The sequence below is a fragment of the Malaya genurostris genome, chromosome 1 (genome assembly GCF_030247185.1).
Source record: "Malaya genurostris strain Urasoe2022 chromosome 1, Malgen_1.1, whole genome shotgun sequence".
NCBI classification, from domain to species: Eukaryota; Metazoa; Arthropoda; class Insecta; order Diptera; family Culicidae; genus Malaya; species Malaya genurostris.
This window is the reverse complement of record NC_080570.1, coordinates 124,338,221-124,365,446: the sequence shown is the minus strand read 5'-3', so window position 1 is coordinate 124,365,446 and position 27,226 is coordinate 124,338,221. Positions and strand designations below refer to the sequence as shown.

The window sequence follows — 27,226 nt, the reverse complement described above, 5'->3', positions numbered from 1 at the left end:
CAATGTACCAATCTAAGACAAGACCTGACATCTGGGGGGGGCTGCTTTTGTTCCAAAATGGACCAGTTTCTGATTGGCTGAATTTGATGTTGCCACCTGCACATTGTGAAAAGAAAAAACTTTTGCAGGGTACGCGAGCAATGATGCCAAGTATAAAGAAAATCACAAAACATATTTATTAAAATGTATAATTTTAGCTCACCAATGAAAATGAAAATATTCGGAAAATGTTTCACATTTTTTTCAATCTCATTGGTAATAAATGTTTATAGTGGCAGGACTGTGTAATTAAAATAGGCATCAAGCCGTTTTCTTTTTAGTGAATTAAAGGTAACCAAAAAATATATGTTAAATTAGTGTAAACTCGAAAGTGTGTTGAGTTTCACGAGAAGAATGAACTGTTGTGTTCCACACTGTGATCGCATTAAGCATTTCTATCCAAACCTGACTTCTTCCGGTTTCCAAAAGATCCGGTTATACGTCAATAAAGGATTCGATTTTGCGTTCAACAAGAGATATTTCGTGTTTTGTCATCAAAGCTCAATTAATTGTTTTTAAGCATTAATATATAATAAAGAAATGCATTCACCAAAACATGTTTTATGTTTGTTTCAAATCAAAAACCTAAAGTCTAAAAATTTATATGTAATATTTTTTTCCTAGCATAGTTATTAAAAAATCTGTAAATATGGCTACACTGTAGCCGATACGTTGGTATTTATTCCACAGGGTGAAAATGGCGAGAATAATGATTCGGAAGGAAGAATAAGAAGCCAGTTGTCAGGTCTTGTCTTAGGTACCAATTGGCAAAATTCTCTACCGGAACTGGTTGTTGCATTATTGCCAGACTCTTGCCGAAGTTCTGATACACTGATAAAAATTTGCACGATCGATTCATATGTAAATAGCACTTCAACTTAATATGCTCTTCCATTCCAATACATAACCAAAGCGATTTGTTTTAAGATTTCATGTGCAAATTCACTAATATGCTAGATTAGATTATTTTTCACTTAGCTTCGATGTATTTTTCCTTTAGATGTGATGTGTTTTGCTATTGAATAGAACTGCATGTGCTAAACACTTCGTTTTCTAGTGAAAATAAATAAAGCACAAATGTATGTGCAAAACATTTGATTCGGTCAACTGTGTTTCAATTAAAATCTATGTGAAAACAATGTGACATTCATATGAAATTCATATAGAATCTAGAGGTAACGATGTACCTTATCGTTTTATTGTACATTTCAGATAAATATAGTATGTTAGTTGTCCACTAAATATCATCAGTTTTTACACTCATTTTATAAGGTAAATGTATTTTTTCATGAATTTCAAGTGTTCTACTAGTAGTGATAGTTTAAATGCTCTGCACATAATGCTAGCATGCAAATTATTTTCAGTGTAGAATGCTTGACAATATTTTTGACAGGCATGGCCAATCGTCTGAGGAGAATTCTGTCCGCCAGGTACAAACGGGAAAGGCCGCAAAGCTTAATTGCCGGTTACGACATCTGAGTATGAAAAATGCATTTTGAAAAAGAAGGATTCATTTAAACATATTTTATATCAACATGGACCACTCTTGCGATTCACGAGAGACATCACAGTAACATTGCGGCGGCAAAAAAGGTTACTAATACACTAATAAAATTCCTTTACACACATGACAGCTTTTCCAATCAGTACACTGAATCAAACAACTTCAAACATATAAAACATTTGTCTATATGCACTGTGCGTAAAAAAAACACTGTAAATACGGCTTCAAATACAATCTTTTATTAATTCGAGAGAGGATACACTGTTAAATCAAAAATCTCTTTTGATATAAGTGTATGTGAAATTTATTTCCAATCTGTGTAAAACTGTAAATGTTAACGCAGAAAGAAACGAAATAATCGTACTGGTAATTCTAGAATTTCGACAACATTTCCGAAGAAAGTGTTACAAATTCTTAATTTTAGAATCAATCCACTTGTATTCAGGTTTTTGATGATGATGATGATTTACGATTCCAGAGGTATAAATACTCAATATCAGGTTTATTTACAAAAAAGTTGAAAACCACTTCATCACTTTCGAATGCGAAGACGATAAGTTTAATTCTAATAGTACACAGAACTTTGAACGGTTAGTTGTTTTGATTGTTGTATGTCATCAGAAATAAGCAAAGCCTTGGTATTCCATTCCTGTAGTGGAACCTTCTGTTTCAACAGACTTTGCAGCCGATTCTGAGTGTACAGTGGAAAGTTCTACGATTCTACTGACACTACGATTCCTTCCAGGTCGAAGCACGAACATACGACAACTGGTTTGTAAAACCAGCGCCCTATGCATTGAACCGCCAACCTGGGACAAACCATCAGAAAAAAACAACTCTTGAAACATAAAAAAGGTTCCCACCTCTACGTGGACATCATGCTCAATTAAAGAACGCAATTAAATTTTTATGTACCTGGACGGCAATTACAAAGTCAAACAATCAATCAGTCAGTCAATCGAATAATGCGTCACTATAATCAATTTTGTAATCAATCAATCAATAATCAATGAATTAGTAACCTTTTTCGTCACGAGATGGTGTAACTGTGATATCTTTTTCGATTTGTATTGGATTCCCTGAAGTGGTCAATATTAATATATAATATATTTGATTCTTTTGAATTTATTCATCTCGGCAGTTGTTATGGGCGATCAAACGTTGTGTTACAGGTTCATCTGTCAAAATGCAAAGGAAAACCAATTTCCACTCGTAAAATCATTAATACATTATTCTCAACATAATTTGTTTATTCGAAAAGTTATTATTCGTTTGAGAAAAATCGTTTTCTACTGCTGCCTTCCTCTCTCTCTCATTTTAAAATGAATGACGTTATGAAACGTCACTAGAAGGACCGTACAGAGGCGCACATTCAACCAGATATGCGACATTATAATGACAAATAGATTGTCAGTGTAGGGTTCTACATCATACGTATATGTCCTCACCTTTATAACGAATCATCTTGGACTTTGACAGGTGTTGGACGACGAACGACGACGACGGGAGAGAGATTTCGGCACCGCCGCGAAAAAGACTGGAGGCATTTTACGAGACACAGAGACCGTCAAGCTAACTGCAAATTGGGAAGAAAAGCGTGAATAAAATCCTTAGCTAGTTGGATATTACAGTCAGCTGTCAGAGCGGGTAATTTTCAAAGGAGTATGGGATATATTTTTTTAAAACTTGTTGACGTATCCATTCAACAAGAAATGAGCTTCGTCGCTGAACACAATTTTTCGGCAAAAAAAGTGGATCTCCCACAGACTTTGCCAGCGCCCATTCATGGCTAAATTATAGATCAAACGACGATCCATGATTTAATCAAACTGAACAAGTTTGACCATGACACAAGACGCGATTCACGGGTGATCCGTCAAAAACAGTGTTGCCTGAAAAAATATCAGCAAGAAAATAACTCTTTATATGAACGTTGTGAACTGTAAAATATTATCATTTCTGATTATTTTTATAATTTTTTATCGATACATCACAAATGGTTAATCTATGAACTTTTGTCAGTTCGCTGAGGCTGTTTCTTAGACTTTACCAAATGTTGGAATGATGTTGAACCAAATTACAAAATAGAACCAATGTAAAAAAGAATGTTACGTTGGATGTGATAGTAAAAAGGAACCTTATCCGCAAAGCACATTGTTGTTGGTGTATAAATAAAGAAAACCAAAGCAGGCCTCGCTCCAATTAAGGTAAGAACATAATTTCATTCTCCTATGGATGATTCAAAATATTTTATTTTTTTCAGAAAAACATTGAAAGCCAAGAACGCCATCACTGTCAGGCGGCATTATTTATGACCATTCCGCATAATTCTTCAGAATGCGTCACCAACAACAACAACCCAGCCGTGAGAGGCAATTTCGTTTGCCGATGCCGAAACAATTTACTGCCTGAGATCACATTGTTTGAAAATTTTTTTTATAGTCCCGGCCGCGTAGAAGTTCGTGGACGTATTAATTTACGGCCACTAAACGAGAGCGAATAATCAAACCGTTTATGAACGAACCACTCGGAAAGAATTTTCGAAAATATTTGTCTTCGCCCATCAAGCATCAAGTAGTCGGGTTCAGTAGCGGATCGATGACACGATGACACACCATTTGGCAGGTTAGGTCAGTTCAAAACCTGGCTGGTGGTCCATTGCGTGTTGGTGCGCTCTTGTGAAATGTGAACAGCCAATGGTAGGACTATCGAGAAATTCGTTCAGTTTGTCAACATGAAATGTTTTCGCGTTAATTGTTTGGTTTGATTTCGAAGAGGTTTGAAATGAAAAACGAATAAAAAAAACAGCTCGGTGATTCATTATTCACGTTGCCTGGCCTACTGTTCGTCTTTTCGTCGTCCTTCGGTTTCAATATGAGGCAAATGAAAAATATTTTTGCAAATTTTCACAACAAAGCATGCGAAGAGTAGACCTTTGATTTGATCTAGTTTCTTATGGCGTTTTCGTTTTTAATTTGCACTACACCGGTGCAGTGCTACACTGAGGTATTAATAAACGAACAAAAATGACGAAAACATAAACAGTAACCATTGACTACAATAGACGATTCCATTGCACAGAGCTACACCAAACTTTTGATGAGTGCTACACCAGTGGCATCGGTGCAGAAAAAGTGTAGCACTGGTGTAGTGTAATTGGTAAAAACGAACGGTTTCAGTGCAGCTTTCGCTACACCAGTGTAGTGCAATTTAAAAACGAAAACGACATTAACAATATTACATTTTTTACCCAAATTGGTTTCCTAGGTCTAGGTGTGCTATTAGCGCAAAATTCCTACTAAACGATATTCGGTTTCGGAATTTTCAAAGCTTCAATGCAAAGGAGAGCGGTGAAATTGCAGCTCTATCAGTCGAATTCTAACCGCGATGGCAAAAACAGTGAAACAACTCCATTCAGAAACAGGAGCGTCCAAAGAACGGCAGCCCGCCGCGTCGAACACGAACATCGTGCGGCACTTTGTGGACGCCAGATACGCCCGTTCCGGCATCTGCAACATCTTGGCAGTATTTTGAAACAATCAGAGCATCGAAAGAAAGCTCTGTTCCGGACGGCCAACGACCCTGAGCGACAAGAAGAGTGTCTACATCGTTGCGTGTGCTTGACCGGGAGGTGCAACCGGCCAAACAATGAAAAGTACCTGGCGAATTTGAACATACATGTCAGGAAGCGGAAGTCGTGTCCATTGGTTTCGGAGCTGCAGGCAATTTACCGGTAAATCGCGACATGGCAGAGCTGATGGATGACGAGATCTATCTCGCCCTGGATGGCAACGACTGGCAGGGCACTTCGTATTTTACTTACCCCACGAAGGAAGTGAGCTCCGAGGTAAAGTTCATTTCACACACCAAGTTCCCCAAGAAGGTGCCGCTGTGGCTGACAATCAGCTAGTAGGAGACGTCTAGGCCACTCTTCTTTCGGTTCCGGACTGGTCGCGATCGGGAAAATTTATAGTACGAAATACCTTCCGGAAGTTCATCAAGAAATACCATAAGGGCGAAGGCACGGTGTTCTGGCCGGCTCTGGCGTCGGGCCACTATTCGAAGCAATCAAAAAAATGGCTGGAATCAACAAAAACACTGGAAATAAAAATTGTTGGATGGATTCCAAAGGAAGTTTTCGGGATGGGATACGCAATCGAGTAAAAAAGTTTTGTAAATCCAAGCTCATAAGTAGTCAAGTCAAGAAATTTCAATAATCGGTTTAATTTTGGTAAGTCAATATTTTTGAGCTGTTCTTATAGACTATAGTCTCGGTCAATGGGTCCAATGATTGGTAGGTATTTGAAGCCGGTGGTGGTGAGCTCACTTCGTTCGCGTCCCTAGTCGCAATTTTTTGTTCACCAGTTCATATATCATTGGCAATTTGAATTGTGTTGGAATTTGATCATTAGTAGCGTATTTTGTGTCGTATGTTCGTGAAAATGATGGCATTATAGGGGAATACGTATCCACCGGGTCATTTCGGAGAGGTTTTCAGAACATGATTAATTTCCATACGCATAGAGATATGTAGGGGAGAGTGTTCGGTTACCGGCACCCTTTTCTTTTAAGCTCATAACTTCTGATTTAGTGCACATTATGCGTACATATAAACATCAATGCAAAACTAAAGTGCCTAGCTAACAACTGAATAAAAAACTAAGCTGATTCAATCGATTGAAAAAACTTTATTATCAATAGGTGTTCGGTTACCGGCACCCCAAGTAAAAACTGCCATTATTAAAAGAAAAAATGGGATTTATTCTTTTCAGAGGCGTTTTGGACAAAAATCTTCGTTGTCTGATAGTGACTTCGCCTTGGCTCTCTTGGCCAATGTTCTGGATGGTGGCGCCTTTGATGTTGTTTTGTAGCCGGTGTTGGGAAAAAAAAACTTTGACTTTCATTGTCTCAACAGCAGCCTTCATGTCATTGACAATTTTTCACGATTTTGTCGAAAAAATGAGGCATTTTAAAAAGAACAAAAAAAAACTACAAGGATCAGCCCCATGGGGTTGTTCGAGCCATTGATGTGGAACAATGCAACCAAAATTTCTAATGATCTACAATCAAAAAGTTCAATCAATCCGAACCAACACCGAACATCATTTGTTTTGATTTGCATTTGTTTTATGACCGACGAAATTACACCATTATCCCAAATATATGCAATTATATCTTTGTACATACTTGCGATTTCGACAATTAAGCTTCTCTTCGCCAAGCTTGTGTTCAAGTTTTTTATGCAAGCAGTTTTTTAGCGTAAAGTTTCTCTACTATTCTGCGATTTCGGTTGAAGCGATAAACTATTTCTCATTATCAATCGAGTTCATCTAATATAAATTAGAAATTAATCTTAAGCACTCAAAATTTATCCAGAGGTAGTTGTCAATTTCTCATGGGGAAACGACATAACATGGAATTCCAAGCTTGCATAACACAAGATCAGAGCATACCAATTAAGGACTGAGGCCAGTGCACAGTGGTCAGAAACGGGAAATTAGCGTGACAAAAATATTTTCACCATTAAATATTAGTTTTTTGTAGTTGGTCACACAAAAATTGTTTGTAATTAAAAAAAGTTGTTTGTAATTAAATGGCGCTCCTTTTGATGAGAAAAGTTACAAGGGTGGTCCTTATTTAGATTGAAATCTGAAATCTAACTCTCTTAATTGTACTTAAAAATGATATTGTTGTACAATGAAGTTGTAGGAAATTTTATTGCGAGCAACTTTGCTGAAAGAAGCACCTCTCTAGCACTTCATTTGATCGAGTAACATCAATTTTCACGAGTAAAAGTAGGGTGGCTCCTGAAAAATCACTTTTTCTGTTCTAACTTTTTTGTGAAGCGTTCCACCGAAAAGATGTCTTTAGAAGAGTTGTTGAACTAATCGTTGCGCACAATTTTGCTCAACCAAGCTTTTCCAAATGAGCTACCAGTAAAAAGTTATGATTGTTTTTTTATCAAAAACTAGTCATGATTCAGATATCAATATTCATTAGATGCCAGATCGATAAAAATGTATCCTATGCGATTCCTGAGAAGTCATAATATATGTAAAAATTAGAGAAAAAATTGGAAGGGTGTTATTTTTTTAAATTATTTAAATTAGTTTCAAAAATACCTTCAAAAAACTCAAAAAAAAATCATAACTTTTAAATGCCTTAACGTATCAACATACTTTCTTTAGCAAAGCAATAGTATCAAATTAGTTCTACAAATGTTCAATACATTGTCATTTCGAGAAATGAGACACACAAAAACTACAGCCGAAAATAGATTGCAGAACAATTTTAATTCATTTATTACCAACATAACTACTTCAATTGAGTTTGAGCAACTGAGGATTAGAGATACTGTGTAATATGGTTATTCCGAACTAGTTGGCCATGATAAATCTATGAACAGAAATTTCCATGATCTCGACAACCATTCCAACAAGCTGGTGCAAGTTAGTAAAATGCAAATATTTTTATCCACATCGTGCCAAGACGCCTTTGACACTGGCCCTTCTTTCTCATCCACTTGTGTACCGAATAGCCTGTAAAAGCCGGAAAACGAACGTTTTGGTTCGAATGAATACATTCCACTCATTTTAACAAACTAATGACTTTTTTGGGTTTCAGGAAATGCATTGACTTACAAAAAATCGATTTTCGGCTGTAGTTTTTGTGTGTCTCATTTCTCGAAAGAACAATGTATTGAACATTTGTAGAACTATTTTGTTACTATTGTTTTGCTGAAGAAAGTATGTTGATACGTTAAGGCGTTGAAGAGTTATGCAATGTTTTTGAGTTTATCGAAGGTATTTTTAAAACTAATTTAAATAATTTAAAAAAATAACAACCCTCCAATTTTCTCTTAAATTTTTACTTATCCTATGACCTTTCAGGAACCGCATAGGATACATTTTTATCGATCTGGCATCTAATGAATATTGATATTTGAAACATGACTAGTTTTTGATGATAAAACAATCATAACTTTTTACTGGTAGCTCATTTGGAAAAGCTTGGTTGAGCAAAATTGTGCGCAATGATTAGTTCAACAACTCTTCTAAAGTTCAGCTTTTGCAATGACTGAGCGGAAATATATATTGGAGAAGCCAAGTGAAAGAAAAACTAACAGAAAAGATGAATTTTTGGAAAAAGATACGCTCAGAGACAGGACTCTTCTCTTCTAAAGACAAACGCAACTCTTCTAAAGACAAACGGTGGAACGCTTCACAAAAAAGTTAGAACAGGAAAAGTGATTTTTCAGGAGCCACCCTACTTTTACTCGTGAAAATTGATGTAACTCGATTAAATGAAGAGCTAGAGAGGTGCTTCTTTCAGCAAAGCTGCTTGCAATAAAATTTCCTACAACTTCATTGTACAACAATATCATTTTTGAGTACAAATAAGAAAGTTAGATTTCAGATTTCAATCTAAATGAGGACAACCCTTGTAACTTTTTTCATCAAAAGGAGCGCCATTTGATTACAAACAACTTTTCTGAAGACACCAACTACAAAAAAACTAATATTTAATAGTGAAAATATTTTTGTCACGCTAATTTCCCGTTTCGGACCATAGTGCAGTGTGTTTTAGGGCGTTTTAAAGGGCTATTTTCACGCTTCAAATCTGATTTTCTCAGAAACGATGACGAATATAAAAAAAAACCCAACAGACAATCTCTTAGAAATTTAGTTTAGATTATTCTGTTAAAATTTTAGAATGATTGTTTGACTTTAGCGGTCAGGAAAGTCTTTTTTCTGAAGGAAGAGTTGCATAGCTGAAAACGGCAACTTTCAACTTGCTCATTGAATATCTCGCCTTCAAAAGCATGGATCAAAAATCTATCCTGACAATGTCTAGATAATTTAGTTTAGATGCGATTAGTGCATAAAAACATATATGTTGTCGCGATGAAAATTAAGTGAAAGTTATTTTTGTGGAGATAAGTCGATTTGTATGTCGGCGCCATTTTAGTTCCCTGGTAACGTAACGAAACATGAGAGAGAAATAAAATCGGCTCATCAAGGCTGCCAAACAAGCGGTAGCTTTATTGGATTTTATGTGATGTAGTCAAACTTGTAACCAGCGTTGCCAGGCTGCCAGATTTGTCAGATTTTCCAAATTGTCCAGATCAACTCAGATTTCGCTAGATTTTTACGGTTTTTGGCCTCTATACGATAAATGGGGAGACGTTTTTTTTTAATTTTTGCTTACTAAAAGTAAAGCCCGGCCAAAATCCAGATAAATTTTTGAGTTTTGGCATTTTTTTGGAAAAATAACCTGGCAACTCTGTTTGTAACCGAAAATATCAAAACTTTCTTGGCCACCCGGCCACATCGAGAGTCATTTTACACATTTACGAGAGAGCATGAAGAGAAATGTAATACGCACAGCGAGCGACACGGTTTTACGCTAACAACTGGCATCAGCTCTTAAGGTGAAATGTAGCGTCATAAAATGCGCGCAAAATTTCATCCGCTTCAGTTGAACGAACCGCCGTACAAAGCATACCAAGAAAAACGGACACATAGAAACAAGAACTTTTTTCAATGATTGAGCGCAGTGGGCCTAGCTCTCGTTATATTGGCTTGTAAAAAAGACTGGGCGAAATGGATTTTTGAATCCTTCACACTTTGAATATATGCCAATTCAATCGTTAATGTTAGTGATTACTATTAACCTAGAGCTATAAATCATGAGTAATTATGAATGACTAACATGAGGTTATATGTATATGTATAGACCAACTTGCTAACCATGTATATGCCTGTTGTTTTTCAATGTTTATCACATTGTTTGTATCACGATAATACTTGGTTTGTATTTCATTCAGTAGCTTGTCAATGATGAAGTTATAGTTTTGCTATAAAAAATGCTACAATCTAAAATAATACCTGTTATACGATATCACACACCCAGGCTTTATTGCTTCAGCAACATAAATGCATTGAACTGAACAGAATTGAACATTTTTAGCATTATAAATGATAGTTACTTAGAAAATAAACAGTTTCTTACAATACCCATTTTATTGTATTCAACTCGTTTTTATTTCAACACAAAGCCCAATGCTCCCTAAATTCGCGTCATAATTTTATATGTAATTTTTGCTCACGATATAATGCCACCGTGTCCACCGTGCATTTCTCACACCACCTCAATACGAAACAGCAGCGCGTAAGCAATAAAAAAATGCGGAAAAGGTTATGTAAACTTTTTAAAATTTCGGTTGTTTTAGCTAAAATCTTATAATTTTGAGTTGCATTTCCAGATTCTTCGTGAAATTCTGCTACAAACACTACTTTTCAGTTCTAAAATCATCCCCGTGGAACGGAACAGTTACCGTTTATACATTTCAAAAAACAATTACGGCTCGGCAAAGCAATATTTCAAAATTCTAAGAATACTTAGTTATAATAAATTTGATTTCGAAAACTTAAGTGTTTTTGGTTTTTCGAAAATCTGTCTAGTTTTTGAATAATTGATGGCACGTTTTTGAAGAAAGATGATAAAACTTACAAAAAATTATTCCACAATTGATTTTCACAAAGTGAGACAAATTTTCCAATGGAAATAGTTCGTTTCGTTTCGAGTCCTACACTGAGAAAAAATTACATTAAAAATTTAAAATCAATTTACAAAAATAAACATTTATTTTTGGTAAAACAAAATTGGACATTGGTATTTTCATCGAAAACTAAACTAAACAGAATATCGGTAATGGACAAGAAAAAGTTTCAGTTTTTTGAAACTGTCCGCCTTACAATACATTGGAAGAAAAAAAAACAAAAATTTGGAAATCCGTTTTTTTTAGTTCTGGATTCGAATATACGAATTTTGCGGAGTTGGCAGCATATAGACTTTATCATAAAAAGCCACTTTGCTCACTTTATTTTTCCAAAATTTATTAAGATTAACATATCTTTTGAAAAGCACTAGACATTTATACCAATTTGGTTGTAATTTTACACGAAAAGATGCATCATTTCCTATCAGAATCGTATGCAGTATTCAGTCAAGCTGATGTAATCTACTCAATACGTTGTTTCGTATGTAATAACGCGTGATTTATCTGCAATATTTCTTGAAAACAGAAAATTATTGCATTTCATGTTCAGTAAGGCACGTGCCCAGAGAGGGGGCCCAAGGGGCCCTGGCCCCTCCCGAAATCAAAAAGCAATATCTTGGCATTGCATACCTTTTGTTGGAATTTTTCCTTTCTGTTTCAACAGACTTCGCACACTAAGAATCCTTCCTGGTCGGGGCTCGAACATACGACAACTGGCTTGTGAAGACCAGCGTCCTATGCATTGAACCGCCAACCCGGGTTGAAATCAAAGTAAAGTAATTTCGATTTTGGGATTTCTAAAAACCACGGTCCCCGGAATCAGGAACAGAAATGAGTTTTTTGACTATCAAATAACAAGATTTGCTAATTAGGAGATCCCCAACCAGTTTTAAATAACCCGCTTCTCTTCGCAATCAAATTTTGTTTTCGATGCTCAAAAGTCGGTTTTCACAGTGATTACAATCAATGTCAAAATTCTTTGAAGAAAACTTGGAATCTAAAAATTAAAAAGATGAACGCGAGCACACTTCGGAAACATTTTTGTCAATGCTGAAGAGTGTTGGTGTCGGTTGGTTACTGTTGACGAAGTCTAGATCCATTATTGTACGCCAGAAAACGGAATGATTAACAGATAACAGATTGAAATCGGCACGAATGCTCCGAAGTTTGGGTTTGTCTCGGTATACTTTTCGTGGACTACTTCGAAAAAAAATAAAAACACCTTCGACAGCAAGTTAATGTGTGCATTATTGGAGCGATTGAAAATCGGGTTTTCGAGACAATGCACAGAAACACAAGAGCATAGTGTGAGTTGCATCGTCACTCCAAATGACGAATTTACATTTTTTAATACTGCCCAGACCAGAGATGCAAAGTAAAAATTTTAAATACGAGGTCTGTTCAAAAAGTTCCCGGAATTTTTTAATTGCGCGCGTCTGGAGAGTCCGGTGGTCAAAATTTTTTTTATTGTGTTGATACATATGTCCCTAATGTATGGTGAAATTTTCAGGTGTATTCATTGTTTACATTCTGTCTTGTAGCGGCTGGTGTAGACGTGATTTTTGTTAGTTTAAGCAATGGAAGAATTGAAGAGTCAAAGAATTTGTATTAAATTTTGCGTGAAAACCGAAATAAAGTGTAACCATGTGTGCGAAATGTTACAGAGAGCCTACGGTGAGTCTGCTATGAAAAAAACAAGTGTTTACGAGTGGTATAAGCGTTTCCAAGATGGCCGCGAAAACGTTGAAGACGACGAACGCTCCGGTCGACCCAGCACGTCAATAATCGACGAAAATGTGGGAAAAGTGGAAAAAAGGATTATGGATGATCGCCGAATCACTATTAGAGAAGTTGCTGATGAAGTTGGCATATCAGTTGGCTCATGCCATCATATTTTTTCAAATGTTTTGGGCATGAAACGAGTGGCAGCAAAATTCGTTCCAAAACATCGTTGCTTATTCGTGATTTTTTGGTTAAAAACAAGACTTTAATCATGCCCCAACCTCCTTATTCACCAGATATCGCTCCGTGTGATTTTTTCCTGTTCCCAAAGTTGAAGAGACCCATGAAAGGACAGCGTTTTTCATCGATTGAAGAGATAAAGGCAGAATCGCTGAGAGTGCTACAGAGCATTACAAAAAGTGACTATCAGGGGTGTTTCGAAGACTGGAAAAAACGCTGGCATAAGTGTATTATATCTAGGGGGGATTACTTTGAAGGGGACCATATAGATGTAGACGAATAAATAAATATTTTTTTAGAAAAATGAGAGGGTACTCCGGGTACTTTTTGAACAGACCTCGTATATCCTCTGATCCAGACACGGAAGTTGACTCGATGACATTCAATAGGATCATATGGGATTAAAAGGCACTTCATTTGAATATAAATTGGTCAAATCTGTTCGAGAAATAATCAACAAATTTTGCAAAAATTGCTAGAGCTTACTGAATAGTTTCAAAATATTTGTTCCTTTTTACAGCGTGACTTATAGGAACGCACCCTTGAAATTAAAGGTTTTAATACTTATCACTCAGTTTTTCCGGAACCAGAAGTCGAACCCGAACTATAGGATTATATGACAAAAGAAATGTAAAAAATTGATCTCTTCCCTTTGACACATTTTTTGGCTGCTCGGCCATCCATGGAAGTTGACCATCATTGTCAACTTCCCTCTCTGAGCAGCCTAGATAGCCGTGTAGTGTCGGTAGCGGTTTCCCAACTGGCTAAGAATAACGCTACGGTTCTTCTTGCTTCAATTTCCCATTGTCCAATCCAAAATATGTGAGTACATGTTTACTTAAATTGATAATTACTTGCACTCACTCTAAAAAAAAACCAAAACAAAAAATACTAAAGACACAAGAATCATCAGTTATATGCATTATTTCTTAACACATGGATCAATAAGTCCCGAGATTAAAGCAGAGATAGCGCTCGTAGTAAACCAGTAACCACGTCTTTCTAGAGTACTAACCTTTGCTTGAAACGGGTCAAAATTTTAAGTCGATCCGACCAAAAACAGCAGAGTTATCGAGGTTGGAGTAAAGTCGTTTTGTAGTTTGTTTAAAAAATGGTTTTGATAAAACATTGTTTTTTAATGGATAAAAACACCGTGCAAGCGAAACAATGGATTGAAAAATGTTATCCGGACTCTTGTCCATCAAAAGCAATGATTTGTCGGTGGTTCGCCAAGTTTAAACGTGGTCGTACCGACACAAATGAGGCGGAACGCTCGGGTAGACCTGTGGAAGCCGTTACACCGGAAAATGTGAGTTAAGTGACAAAAATTATAATGAAAGATCGTAAAGTGAAGCTCCGTGAGATTGCTGAGATGACACAGATATCATATTGAAGTGTATTTACTATCCTTCATGAAAAATTGAGCATGAAAAAGGTTTTTTCCAAGTGGGTGCCGCGATTGAGACAATGCACCCTGCCACAAGTCGATGAAAACAATGGCGAAATTGAACGAATTGGGCTTTGATCTACTTCCCCACCCCCCATACTCGCCAGATTTAGCCCCCAGTGACTACTGGCTCATTGCTGATCTTAAAAAAAATGCTCCAGGGAAGAAGATTTGGCTCAAATGAGGAGGTCATCGCTGAAACTGAAGCTTATTTTGAAGCGAAAGATAAAATTTTTTATGAACATGGTATTGAAAAATTGGAAAAACGTTGGAACCAGAGATGCCAGGTAAAAATTTCAAATATCTGCAGACAGGGAAAAAAAATCTGCAGTCAGCAAGTATGTCTTGCTGGCAGCAATTTCTCTATAAAGCATGACACGCAAAACTAATTTGGCGAGAAAAAAAAGGTCGCGGAAATTTCAAAAGTATGTAAATATAGACGAAAGTCTGCGAGAATTTCAAAAGTCTGCGAGAATTTCAAAAGTCTACACAACAAAAAAATGTCTGTCTGCAGCACTATACCCCAAATCTGCAGATTTACAGACAAATCTGCAGATCTGGCATCTCTGGTTGGAACCATTGTATCACCCTAAAAGGTGATTACGTTGATGAATAAAATAAAAATTTGCAAAATAAATCTTGTTTCCATTGTTAGTCTCGGGACTTATTGATCCATGTGTTAGCAATCCTTCTCTTCAATCATTTACCGATAATAATAACTAAAGCTATCATCTTTTAATCTGCTCTGGAGAAATTACCGAAAAAAGCAGGAATATTTCGCAACAATCGAAAGAGAAAGTAAACAAAGAGAATCTCTCATTGTTACATACGTCGTTTTGAACATTTTATACAGAAATACAGTACAAATCAGCTGTTTTTCAAAGCAGGACGAATCTTACAAAAGTAAACAAATCGAGTTTCTCTCTCCTACCAATAAATTCTTCAAAATCCTACAATTTTGCCTAAAAAAATCGGATTCTGCAAAAATCTCAATCTTAGTAATACAAAGAACTATAAAGGGCGAAACTGTCATTCCATTTTTTTACGAAAGTTTCGCCCACCGTGTTCCATGCTAACAAGCAGGGCGGTACTTCAATTCCTAATAAGGAAGGGCGAAACTATTTGTTTTCTTTATTTTTGATAGTTCCCGAACCTTTTACTACTGGAAATAATAAATGAGACGATAAAATTACCCGAATATTCATCTTAGTCACGAAAACCAACTAATTTCACAAAAAATGCGCAAGGGCGTAACTTCATCATTCACACAGGAAGCATAAAAGTAAACAAATCGAAAAAGGGCGAAACTCTTTTTGTGTTGATCTATTCAGTAGATATAGAAGGAGAGTGGTAAAATTTGCATACTTTTTAAAGATAAACGAACAGATCATCGACTAATCAAAAATTGATCTGAGAATATTCGATGATTTCTAAATACGATTTGAAACCAAAGTCGAAACATTCATCGATGTTTTTCTCCATTTGCTGTCAATGTTAGATTCGCCGTTCTTTGGAAAACAGCTGAAATAGTTTTTCTCTCACAATAATGCCACTTTGAACAATCGTTTGCATTGTGAAACAATATTATCAGCATCACCAAAGAAAGACACACTTTAGCTTGCTATAAAATCCAAAATTCGAGCAGTCGAATAGCTAAAACCATTGCCCACACTCACACAAACAAAAAAAACTCTCTACCCCAGGTCAGTATTGGTGTACATCCCTAACACATTCAAACGAGAGCTCTCTTTCTCTCTCTCTCTCTCCTAAACTTAACCAACACACAGTAGAGAAAAATTACTTTCCCGAAATGTCTCAAACCACGACAAGTACCCTCTCTGTTTACTTCCTTTTTTGTGATTTTTCTGATGCTTTCCTAGTGGCTGAAACCGGGTAGTCATATTCAAGGCTGCCAAACCTAACAAATTGATGTGACAATGGAGAAGTTTCACTATAAAAACAATATCCATCCAGTGCCTGGATTTGATAAGAGAAATTTATTGCCATAATTATGCAATCATAAATAGAGTAAAACGATTAATTTTATGGTATCTAAAAAGTTTTTCTTCCAACATCCCGGCAACCATCGGTCGTACTGCAGTTTCTCTCCTCTCTTCGTTTTCAAATTGATCCACTCAAATCCGATTGCTTCCATTCTCCGGAGAAACAATGCGCCACGCTCTCGCGCTCGGAGACAGACCACCAAACCAACTACTACTGCTACTCTACTCGTGTACTCTTCCCCGGGCCCAAGGAGCCGTCGTCGTCGTCGTACGCCGCTGCTGCCGAGAACAGAACAGAGCAGCCATGGACGGTCCTGGTGCGATTCACTCTTGCCGTGGCATTATGCTGATGATGATGTTGATGCTGTCAGCCAGCCACAGCAGGCTGGGCTCGGGCAACGTTGCTATGCTATGCTGGTATGCCTGTTGTTGTTGTTGCTGCCGCTGCTGATGTTATTGTGGGGAGCCTCCTTCGCGTTCGGGCAGAGTTTTGTGCAGAACCTGCGAAAAAGGGAAAAAATTCTCAGTTTGCACCGAAAGGTTTTCTCAATCGGACGCGAGAAACGGGGCGGATTTATACGGTTTGTGGAATTTGTTTTGCTATCCTCGGTAATTTTGTGCGTTTATCCTAAGCGGACTATTGATAGTTCGCAAGCACGCACGGTTTTCTGCAAAGATAGATCGATCGATCGATCGACGAAAGTTTTCCGGGACCAGCCGCTAGAAGAGAAAGAGAGCGAAACACTGGCATAGAACTGACAGAATGTTGTAAACATTAAATTGTGTTTCATTTGTTTTTTCGGTTACAGCACGGTTCTCGTTCAAAACCACGGAACGCAATAAACGGTGAAGAACCCGTCTGGTCGCGATTTGGAAGTTGAAACTTCCATAAACCCCTGTTCCACCGAACCTCCCCCTCCTCCTCCGGTCCCTGCTCGTCGTCGTGATTCACGCTAACGTCTCATGAATTAATAAATTATCGAGACCTGTGTCGGTGGTTTCGTGGCCCGGGTCCGCGTTCGGTCGGTCGCGCGGTAGAGCAGAAGCGAGTGCATAAGCAAAAAAAAAGAGATAAATAAAGTGATCTGGTTGAGAATCGAGCGACGATCTGGAAGGAAGCGTACTGTGCACTGTAAGCAAGCAGCAAGAGGAGGAAGAAGAAGAATAAGAAGGAGCATGAAAAATGATGCAATTATATAATTAAGAAGTTTGAAATATTTCTGTGTGTGTGATGTGAGCAGAAGGAGAGTTCTTTCGAAGGTATTATTATTTTCCACGGTCTCAGGTTTCGCGTTTTTTTTTGTTTGTTGTGTGTTTTACCTACATCGAAGACTCGTGGATCTCGTGGAAGATCGATATCGGAGAAACGCACTTCCACCTCCGTCAGCCAGATCGCACTGGCCGATAATATGGCGTCGGTGGAGTTCCGGCTGTCAGTCGCCTTGATGGTTGCTTTATTGATAGCGTGCTTGTTGATCACAGTAAGCAATGCAGCAATTCCGTCACCGTCGGTGGAGCGCAATAACGTTCCAAAAGCGACTAGAAAAGTGCCAACAGTCAACCATTCGCCAACGGTGCCGCCGGTAGAAAGCCCATCGAAAAAACCATGCCGGGAGGTGTGCTTGGAAAAGGTAAATCGTTTTGACTATTTAACTTGTTTTTAGTGTAACATTTCGGCTCACTGTCAGCAATAACTGTCCCATTTTTTGTTTCGCGTTCCAAACAGTTCGCAAACCTGTCCAAACAAAAAACAATTGCGCTCCGAATCGCAAGATCTAAACGATCGGATGGTGACCAAAATGAACCGACGGAACCGTTGGTCGTGACTCCTCACCAAGGCAATTGTGTGTGTGGAAATAACAACAAATCTCCTGCACATGTGCCGTAGGAGACAACGGAAGCACAAAACACTTCGAAGCGATCATTGCGGAATCGTGCTGCGCACGGATCTACGGATTGCAGGCGGAGTAATAATCGTTCGCAAAGAGTTGATGAGATGTCAGATGGGTACATTATGATTGTTTAATGTTTATTTCTTCATTATTTGACAAATAATGTCCATTAAAGTGCAGTTTATGTGCGGTTTGCACATAGAGATGGCGCTTTAGTATTCTTTAACCTGCGAGTAGAGTCACCATGTTATTTTAGCGATTACTCGGGGTTCAAAAAACGCTAAAATTGGACACAACATTTTCGCATCGGCACTTAGAAGCAATACCATAGAAAAAATAGTTAAAAAATTGTGCCATACTGCTGTTAGAACAACGCGAAAACTCGAAGCGAATGCACATATTTTCAGGTGAACAGAGAGAGAGAGAGAGAGAGAGAGAGAGAGAGAGAGAGAGAGAGAGCAGATCTCACTTTCACTAACGGTTTTCGTATATAAGATGACTTCTGGAGCTGCGTTGAATGGTTTACTACAGCTATAGTTGTAGCTTGTTGTTGTTTTTTCACGTAAGCCCAATACCTCTCGATAGATCGCAGTTTCCGGGCAATTGGGTGGATTCACCTCTTTCGGTACAACAGGGATTCCAGTCGCTTCATACCATTCCAAAACATCTTTGGCGTAGTGACAAGATGCCAAATCACGCCAGAATGACGCGGGAGCGTCATGGCTGCATAGGAATAAAAACAATCGCTTCTTTAGGCATTCTTAACGGTATATTTTCTTTGTTTACTGTTCCGGTAGTGATGAAGGTTTTGAACCACAGCTGCATATTGCCTGCCAAACCGAATATTTCTTTTTTGGAAAACTTGGCCTTTTTCTTCATGCTAAAATACTCATCCACGCCGTTCCCTTGCTTGACAGTATACAAATGCATTCCAGGAGTTTCATCCATCCATTATCACGAAGGAATACTTCGACGAATATTCGCGATACAACTTGCGAGTCCGGACTTAAGCCGTCTCATTTTGTTACACATTACGGTTCTTCACAGTTTTAACGCTTTCATGATATTCATTAGTTTGTGAGTTATTGTGCTAAGAGTGACGCTACTTTTGCAGTTTTCAGAGTAATGGATCAACAACAATTCACAATTTAGATTTAATTTTACACTGCTTCATAATGGGAAAAAAATACCGTTCAAGCGAAGCAATGGCTTGAAAAGTGTAATGGAGACTCCACTTCATCAAAAACAACAATAAAACGTTGATTTGCTGATTTTAAACGCGGTCGTAGAGCCACCGATGATGCAGAACGCAGTGAACCAGAAAACATTAAAAAATTCACAAAATCGTTCTGAATGATCGAAAAGTGAAGTTTGCTTCAGTTAGCTGACACCGTAAATATAACAAAAGAACGTGTTGGATTTATATTACATGAGCATTTGACTTTGAGAAAGCTCTGTTTAAAGTGGATGCCGCGTTTGCTCACTGTAGACCAAAAACGAAAACGTGTTGATGATTCTGAACAGTGTTTGGCCATGTTTAAACGAAGCAAACCAGAATTTTTGCGTCGATATGTGACAATGGATGAAACATGGATGCATCCCCTCACTGAACAGTGAATATTACAAAGCGTTATTGGAGCGTTTGAAGGCTGAAATTGCAAAGAAACGACCGCATATGGTAAAGAAGAAAATTTTGTTTCAACAAGCCAACGCACATGTCAATCAAAACTATATGAATGGAACTTCAAATTGCTCCCACATCTACCGTATTCACCAGATTTAGCTCCCAGCGACTACTGGTTGTTCGCAGACCTGAAAAAATGCTCACCAGTAAGAAATTTCGCATGAATGAAGAGGTAATCGCTGAAACTGAAATGCCTATTTTGAGGCAAAAGATGAATCGTTCTACAAAAGTGGTTTTGAAATGTTAGAGCGGCGCTGGAATGATAGATTAAGTTGATGAATAAAGGTGATTTTGTACCAAAAACATCGTGTTCTCTTTGTAAGTGCCGGGACTTTTCAGCCCATGTGTTTTTTTTAAATATCAATTCAGTATCCATTCTGTGGAAAGGGAATTATCATAATAATTTTATTTTTTTGATATGTTGCATCTTGCAACTGATGAAGTTTATTGCAATATGAGTAAAGATGGGAGCGTAGTGGACGAAAAAGTTGGCATTTTTCATAAATATGGATATTTTAAAGATGGGCAGTACACTGAAATTTTTTACGCGGTTTTTAATGCGGGTTTTTATGCGAATTTCCGAACTTACGCGGATCTCCGAAGTTGTGCGGTTTTTTTTTACGCGGATTTTCGAAGTTACACGTTTTTTTTACAGGCGAATATTCAAAGTTATTCGGTTTCCTTATTTTGTTTCAAAAACGCAAACGTCGAGATCGGGTGTTATCTCGAGTTTTTTTAAGTCATTTCACTGACATTTAGAAAATTTTCGATTTTTTTTTCAAAAAACAATTTTTTTTCGATTACACCAGATCTTGATGTTTCATGCATTTCTAAGACATTTGGCTTAAAAAAAAGTTTTTTTAAGTTGTAAACTCGATTTTATGAACGAACGCAAAATTCAAAACCCTTACCCTTAGCAAACGTGTAGAAAGTAGTTCACGTGGTTCAAAGGTGAACATTTTTACCTGGAAGACGAAGAACCCCTACCCGCCATATATAGCAGACATTGCTCCATCCGATTGCCATTAGCTCCAATCCATGGCGCATGGCTTGTTAGAGCAGTTTCGAAAAGTACTACGAAACCACCAGGAATTGAATTGATTTTCATTCGTCGAATCTGAACAAAAGGAATGTTTCCAACGTGATGTCCGAGCTTTACCACAAAAAATGGACCAGAAAGTAGTAGATAACGGTGGACTATACTTTGAATAACGGTACTACAATGATACTCTCACAATACATTAGATACTTTGTCAACTTGTCAACTTAGATACTTGGCTACGAATAAACTCCAACGCATGATATATACATCAGACATAAAATTTCAAGTATCAGTTGTCGCTGTGTTAATGTCTTTTCCGTGCACATGAGTTACTGCACAGATTGAAGAAGAGAAAGAATTATTCAGCTCAGCTCTGAGATTTTTTTGTTTAATAAAATATCCCATCCCATATTGAAAAACACAAGCGAATCTCCATTCCTCAATCTTTAGTTTTCACTTACAACGAACTGTTACATGTGCTATCATACTACATAAGCACTAAGCAGGGCAGAACTAGTCAATTTTGTCACGAGACGCCACTGATTATTGTATTGTATTGCTTCTCTTGAGGCCCCAGGTAGCGTATAGATGTTGAATCGATCTCGTGTCACTCTTAATTCAATTTGCGTCTGTGACCTTAGGAACCTTGTTGAGTCGATTTTATTTCTCTTCTCTCCATTTTCTGAACGCTACCAGGAAATTAAGGTAGATCAAATGGCGGATGCATCGAAACTGACTGTGGTTCACAAAAAAAAATTTAAGGCTTGATTTTATTCGCGGAAAAATATCTGTTTTTATTTACTAATCGCATCTAAACTAAATTATCTAGACTTCGTCTCGGTAGATTTGTGACATAAGCCATAATAGTCGTTGCACATACCATTCCAAGCGTTGCAGTATTCAGTAATTCTTCGATCCGAAAGAATACAACACGAGCGGTAAACTGAATGAATTTGATTCAGAAAATTTCGGGTTGATTTTTCGATATTCATCACTATGTATTAAACGTACTGCTTCCGCCCTTAAAGTAGTTCAAATTGGACTGCCTCCTCCGCCTAGCATTTTAATTTTTTAATCACTTAGCAAATCGAATTGCTAGGCGAAAATGGTAATTCAACTTGAACTGCTTTAAGCACTGATGAGCCGAAGGCGAAACGTGAAGAAATCGAAATAAAATATGTGCTTTTTTGCACGAACCAAAGCAAAGCCTAAGTGTTCTAGAATTATTCTTTTATTTATTTAAAAAAAATAATTACTTTATATATTTACATATTCAGTCAGTTATACATTTATTATTTTTATATGTTCTTCTGTTGATTTATTTATGTATTCATTTATTTATTTATTTATTCATTTGTTTATATATTTATTCATTTATTAATTTTTTTATGTATTTATTTATTTATTTATTCATTTATTTATTATATCATTTATTTATTTATTTGTTTATATATTTATTTATTTATTGATTTACTATTTTTAATTTATTGATTTTTTTTTATTTATTTATTCATTTACTTATTTATTTGTTTATTTATTTATTTATTTATTTATTTATTCATTATTTTTTATTTATTGATTTATTTATTTGTTTATTTATTTATTCATTTTTTTAATTATTCATATATTCATTCATTTTTTTTAATATCTTTAATTTTATTCCGGCTTTAACCATTTTGGTCGTTCCTCGAGGAGTTCATTTATTCATTTATTCATTTATTCATTTATACATTTATTCATTTATTCATTTATTTATTTATTCATTTATTTATTTATTCATTTATTCATTTATTCATTTATTCATTTATTCATTTATTCATTTATTCATTTATTCATTTATTCATTTATTCATTTATTCATTTATTCATTTATTCATTTATTCATTTATTCATTTATTCATTTATTCATTTATTCATTTATTCATTTATTCATTTATTCATTTATTCATTTATTCATTTATTCATTTATTCATTTATTCATTTATTCATTTATTCATTTATTCATTTATTCATTTATTCATTTATTCATTTATTCATTTATTCATTTATTCATTTATTCATTTATTAATTTATTCATTTATTCATTTATTCATTTATTCATTTATTCATTTATTCATTTATTCATTTATTCATTTATTCATTTATTCATTTATTCATTTATTCATTTATTCATTTATTCATTTATTCATTTATTCATTTATTCATTTATTCATTTATTCATTTATTCATTTATTCATTTATTCATTTATTCATTTATTCATTTATTCATTTATTCATTTATTCATTTATTCATTTATTCATTTATTCATTTATTCATTTATTCATTTATTCATTTATTCATTTATTCATTTATTCATTTATTCATTTATTCATTTATTCATTTATTCATTTATTCATTTATTCATTTATTCATTTATTCATTTATTCATTTATTCATTTATTCATTTATTCATTTATTCATTTATTCATTTATTCATTTATTCATTTATTCATTTATTCATTTATTCATTTATTCATTTATTCATTTATTCATTTATTCATTTATTCATTTATTCATTTATTCATTTATTCATTTATTCATTTATTCATTTATTCATTTATTCATTTATTCATTTATTCATTTATTCATTTATTCATTTATTCATTTATTCATTTATTCATTTATTCATTTATTCATTTATTCATTTATTCATTTATTCATTTATTCATTTATTCATTTATTCATTTATTCATTTATTCATTTATTCATTTATTCATTTATTCATTTATTCATTTATTCATTTATTCATTTATTCATTTATTCATTTATTCATTTATTCATTTATTCATTTATTCATTTATTCATTTATTCATTTATTCATTTATTCATTTATTCATTTATTCATTTATTCATTTATTCATTTATTCATTTATTCATTTATTCATTTATTCATTTATTCATTTATTCATTTATTCATTTATTCATTTATTCATTTATTCATTTATTCATTTATTCATTTATTCATTTATTCATTTATTCATTTATTCATTTATTCATTTATTCATTTATTCATTTATTCATTTATTCATTTATTCATTTATTCATTTATTCATTTATTCATTTATTCATTTATTCATTTATTCATTTATTCATTTATTCATTTATTCATTTATTCATTTATTCATTTATTCATTTATTCATTTATTCATTTATTCATTTATTCATTTATTCATTTATTCATTTATTCATTTATTCATTTATTCATTTATTCATTTATTCATTTATTCATTTATTCATTTATTCATTTATTCATTTATTCATTTATTCATTTATTCATTTATTCATTTATTCATTTATTCATTTATTCATTTATTCATTTATTCATTTATTCATTTATTCATTTATTCATTTATTCATTTATTCATTTATTCATTTATTCATTTATTCATTTATTCATTTATTCATTTATTCATTTATTCATTTATTCATTTATTCATTTATTCATTTATTCATTTATTCATTTATTCATTTATTCATTTATTCATTTATTCATTTATTCATTTATTCATTTATTCATTTATTCATTTATTCATTTATTCATTTATTCATTTATTCATTTATTCATTTATTCATTTATATTTTATTTATTTATTTATTTATTTATTTATTTATTTATTAATTTTTTATTCTTTAATTCATTTATTTATTTATTTTTAAATATTGCGCAGGCTAGAATGAACGAAGCAGATCACATTATTCTTTTTTGTAACTACCCAGCTGGTAATGCAGGAATAAAATGTTGCTCACTGCATCGAAACCGTCATCCGAGCACGTAAAATAGTCAGGACACTTATCCAAGCTATTTTACTCATTTTTGATCCCATCGGAAAAGTCTATTCACGAAACGCTCTGGGCGAGCTCATGGTTGTATGAGTATTGTTTTTCCAGTAATAGTCTGAGGGAGCTAAATCAGTCGATTCAGGTGTTTGCACGTATAAAAATCCGTTGCCGGTATGATTAGGAAATCATGAAAATCATCAAACATGTCTTCTGATGAGAGCATGCCAACGATCCATATCATGAGCAATAACTAATCTCCCATAAATTCTTTCATGATTTAAACCATAAACATTTTGCACATAGCATCATTTGGTATTAACTATTCTCGGATAAGGAATAAGTAACACATGGATCAATAAGTCCCGAGACTAACAATGGAAACAACATTTTTTTTGCAAATTTTTTTTTTATTCATCAACATAATCACCTTTTAGGGTGATACAATGGTTCCAACGTTTTTCCAATTTTTCAATACCATGTTTATAAAAAAAATTATCTTTCGCTTCAAAATAAGCTTCAGTTTCAGCGATGACCTCAACATTTGAGCCAAATCTTTTCCCCTGGAGCATATTATTAAGATCAGCAAAGAGCCAGTAGTCACTGGGGGCTAAATCTGGCGAGTATGGGGGGTGGGGAAGCAGATCAAAGCCCAATTCGTTCAATTTCGCCATTGTTTTCATCGACTTGCGGCAGGGTGCATTGTCTCAATCGCGGCACCCACTTGGAAAAAACCTTTTTCATGCTCAATTTTTCATGAAGGATAGTAAATACACTTCCATATGATATCTGTGTCATCTCAGCAATCTCACGGAGCTTCACTTTACGATCTTTCATTATAATTTTTGTCACTTCACTCACATTTTCCGGTGTAATGGCTTCCACAGGTCTACCCGAGCGTTCCGCGTCATTTGTGTCGGTACGACCACCTTTAAACTCGGCGAACCACCGACAAATCGTTGCTTTTGATGGACAAGAGTCCGGATAACATTGTTCAATCCATTATTTCGCTTGCACGGTGTTTTTACTCATTAAAAAACAGTGTTTTATCATAACACGATACTCGGTTTTTTTCCATTTTTTTAACAAACTACAAAACGACTTTACTCCAACCTCGATAACTCAGCTATTTCTGGTCAAATCGACTTGAAATTTTGACCCGTTTCAAGCAAAGGTTAGTACTCTAGAAAGACGTGGTTACTGGTTTACTACGAGCGCCATCTCTGCTTTAGTCTCGGGACTTATTGATCCATGTGTTAACTCCTGTCTCAAGGGAGACACTCTTTCAAAATTACAAAATTCTTTGCTGTTTTATTCATCTATTTTTCTTTTCCGCTTTGTTCAGTTGTTGTATCAAACTAGCTCGAAAAATATTCAACCTGAATTGACGTTGTTTCAAAACAGAAGAGGTTTATTCTGGCCTAAATCGACCCTGAATCAATAGTATTTATGATGATTCAAAACCGTTAGCCATTCTTCAAACTCAGTGTGTAAATTCTTTGATGAGTAGTTCCGACTGATTCGAACTCAACATCAACGACAATGTTGATCGTCGTCCCCCTGTCTAAGATTTTCCGTTTCTCCAAAAAAACAGAAACCGAACCCACTCATACAGTCTGTCGAATTCCTAACTGTCACCAAGTGTAATCCATATCGGAAAATCTTTTCCCCCGAGTGATCAACATCATCATCATCGGACAGCTGTCGGCCAACATCAAAGCAGGCGCGAGGCGCTTGCTTGGATACGTTTTTCTTTCGCAAATAAAATATACACAGGGAACTACCTCGCAGAACTAAGTGACCGTTTTGTTCAACTGTTTTTTCCCCTCATTAAACACACAGTACCTGCTTGTACCTGGTCTATCTTCCTTCCTTCAGAAGCAACCGTCAACGAAGTCCGACCGCGGGCAAAAACAGTGAAGTTTCGTTGGAGTGCTCACAAAAAAAAATTACCAACAGTCGAACATAGTCCACGCAGGTCTCAGTTGACGACGAGTTTATGTCGGTGGACTTTTACGGGAATCTGTTGTCCCTGGAAGTACTCTCAATGTGACCACCATCTGGTCGCACATCAGAACTGGCTAGAACTAGGGGCACTATCGAAGCTGTGCGATCCCCAGGAGTGATAACACCTCGCACACATCCGAGCTTAAGTACTAATCATTGGGCGACTTTTTTCTTGCATCGGAGCGCGAATCTGCGCGTAAATATAATTGTTACCCTTTTATGAGCCTAGCCTCTCTGGTCCCTAGGGCTCTTTTTTTACGTGGAACCG

The 27,226-nt window shown here is 35.4% G+C and overlaps 1 protein-coding gene across 1 annotated transcript in view; it reads left to right on the top strand.

Annotated features, from left to right (window-relative positions):
- Positions 1-17,009: 17,009 nt before the first annotated feature.
- Positions 17,010-27,226, top strand: part of LOC131425684 (transmembrane protein fend-like) — a 279,340-nt gene continuing 269,123 nt past the window's right edge. Inside the window, exon 1 of the mRNA XM_058587755.1 lies at positions 17,010-18,148. Within this exon, the coding sequence (XP_058443738.1) occupies positions 17,927-18,148 (222 nt within the window). The 5' untranslated portion in view covers positions 17,010-17,926. The remainder of the gene's footprint in view (positions 18,149-27,226) is intronic.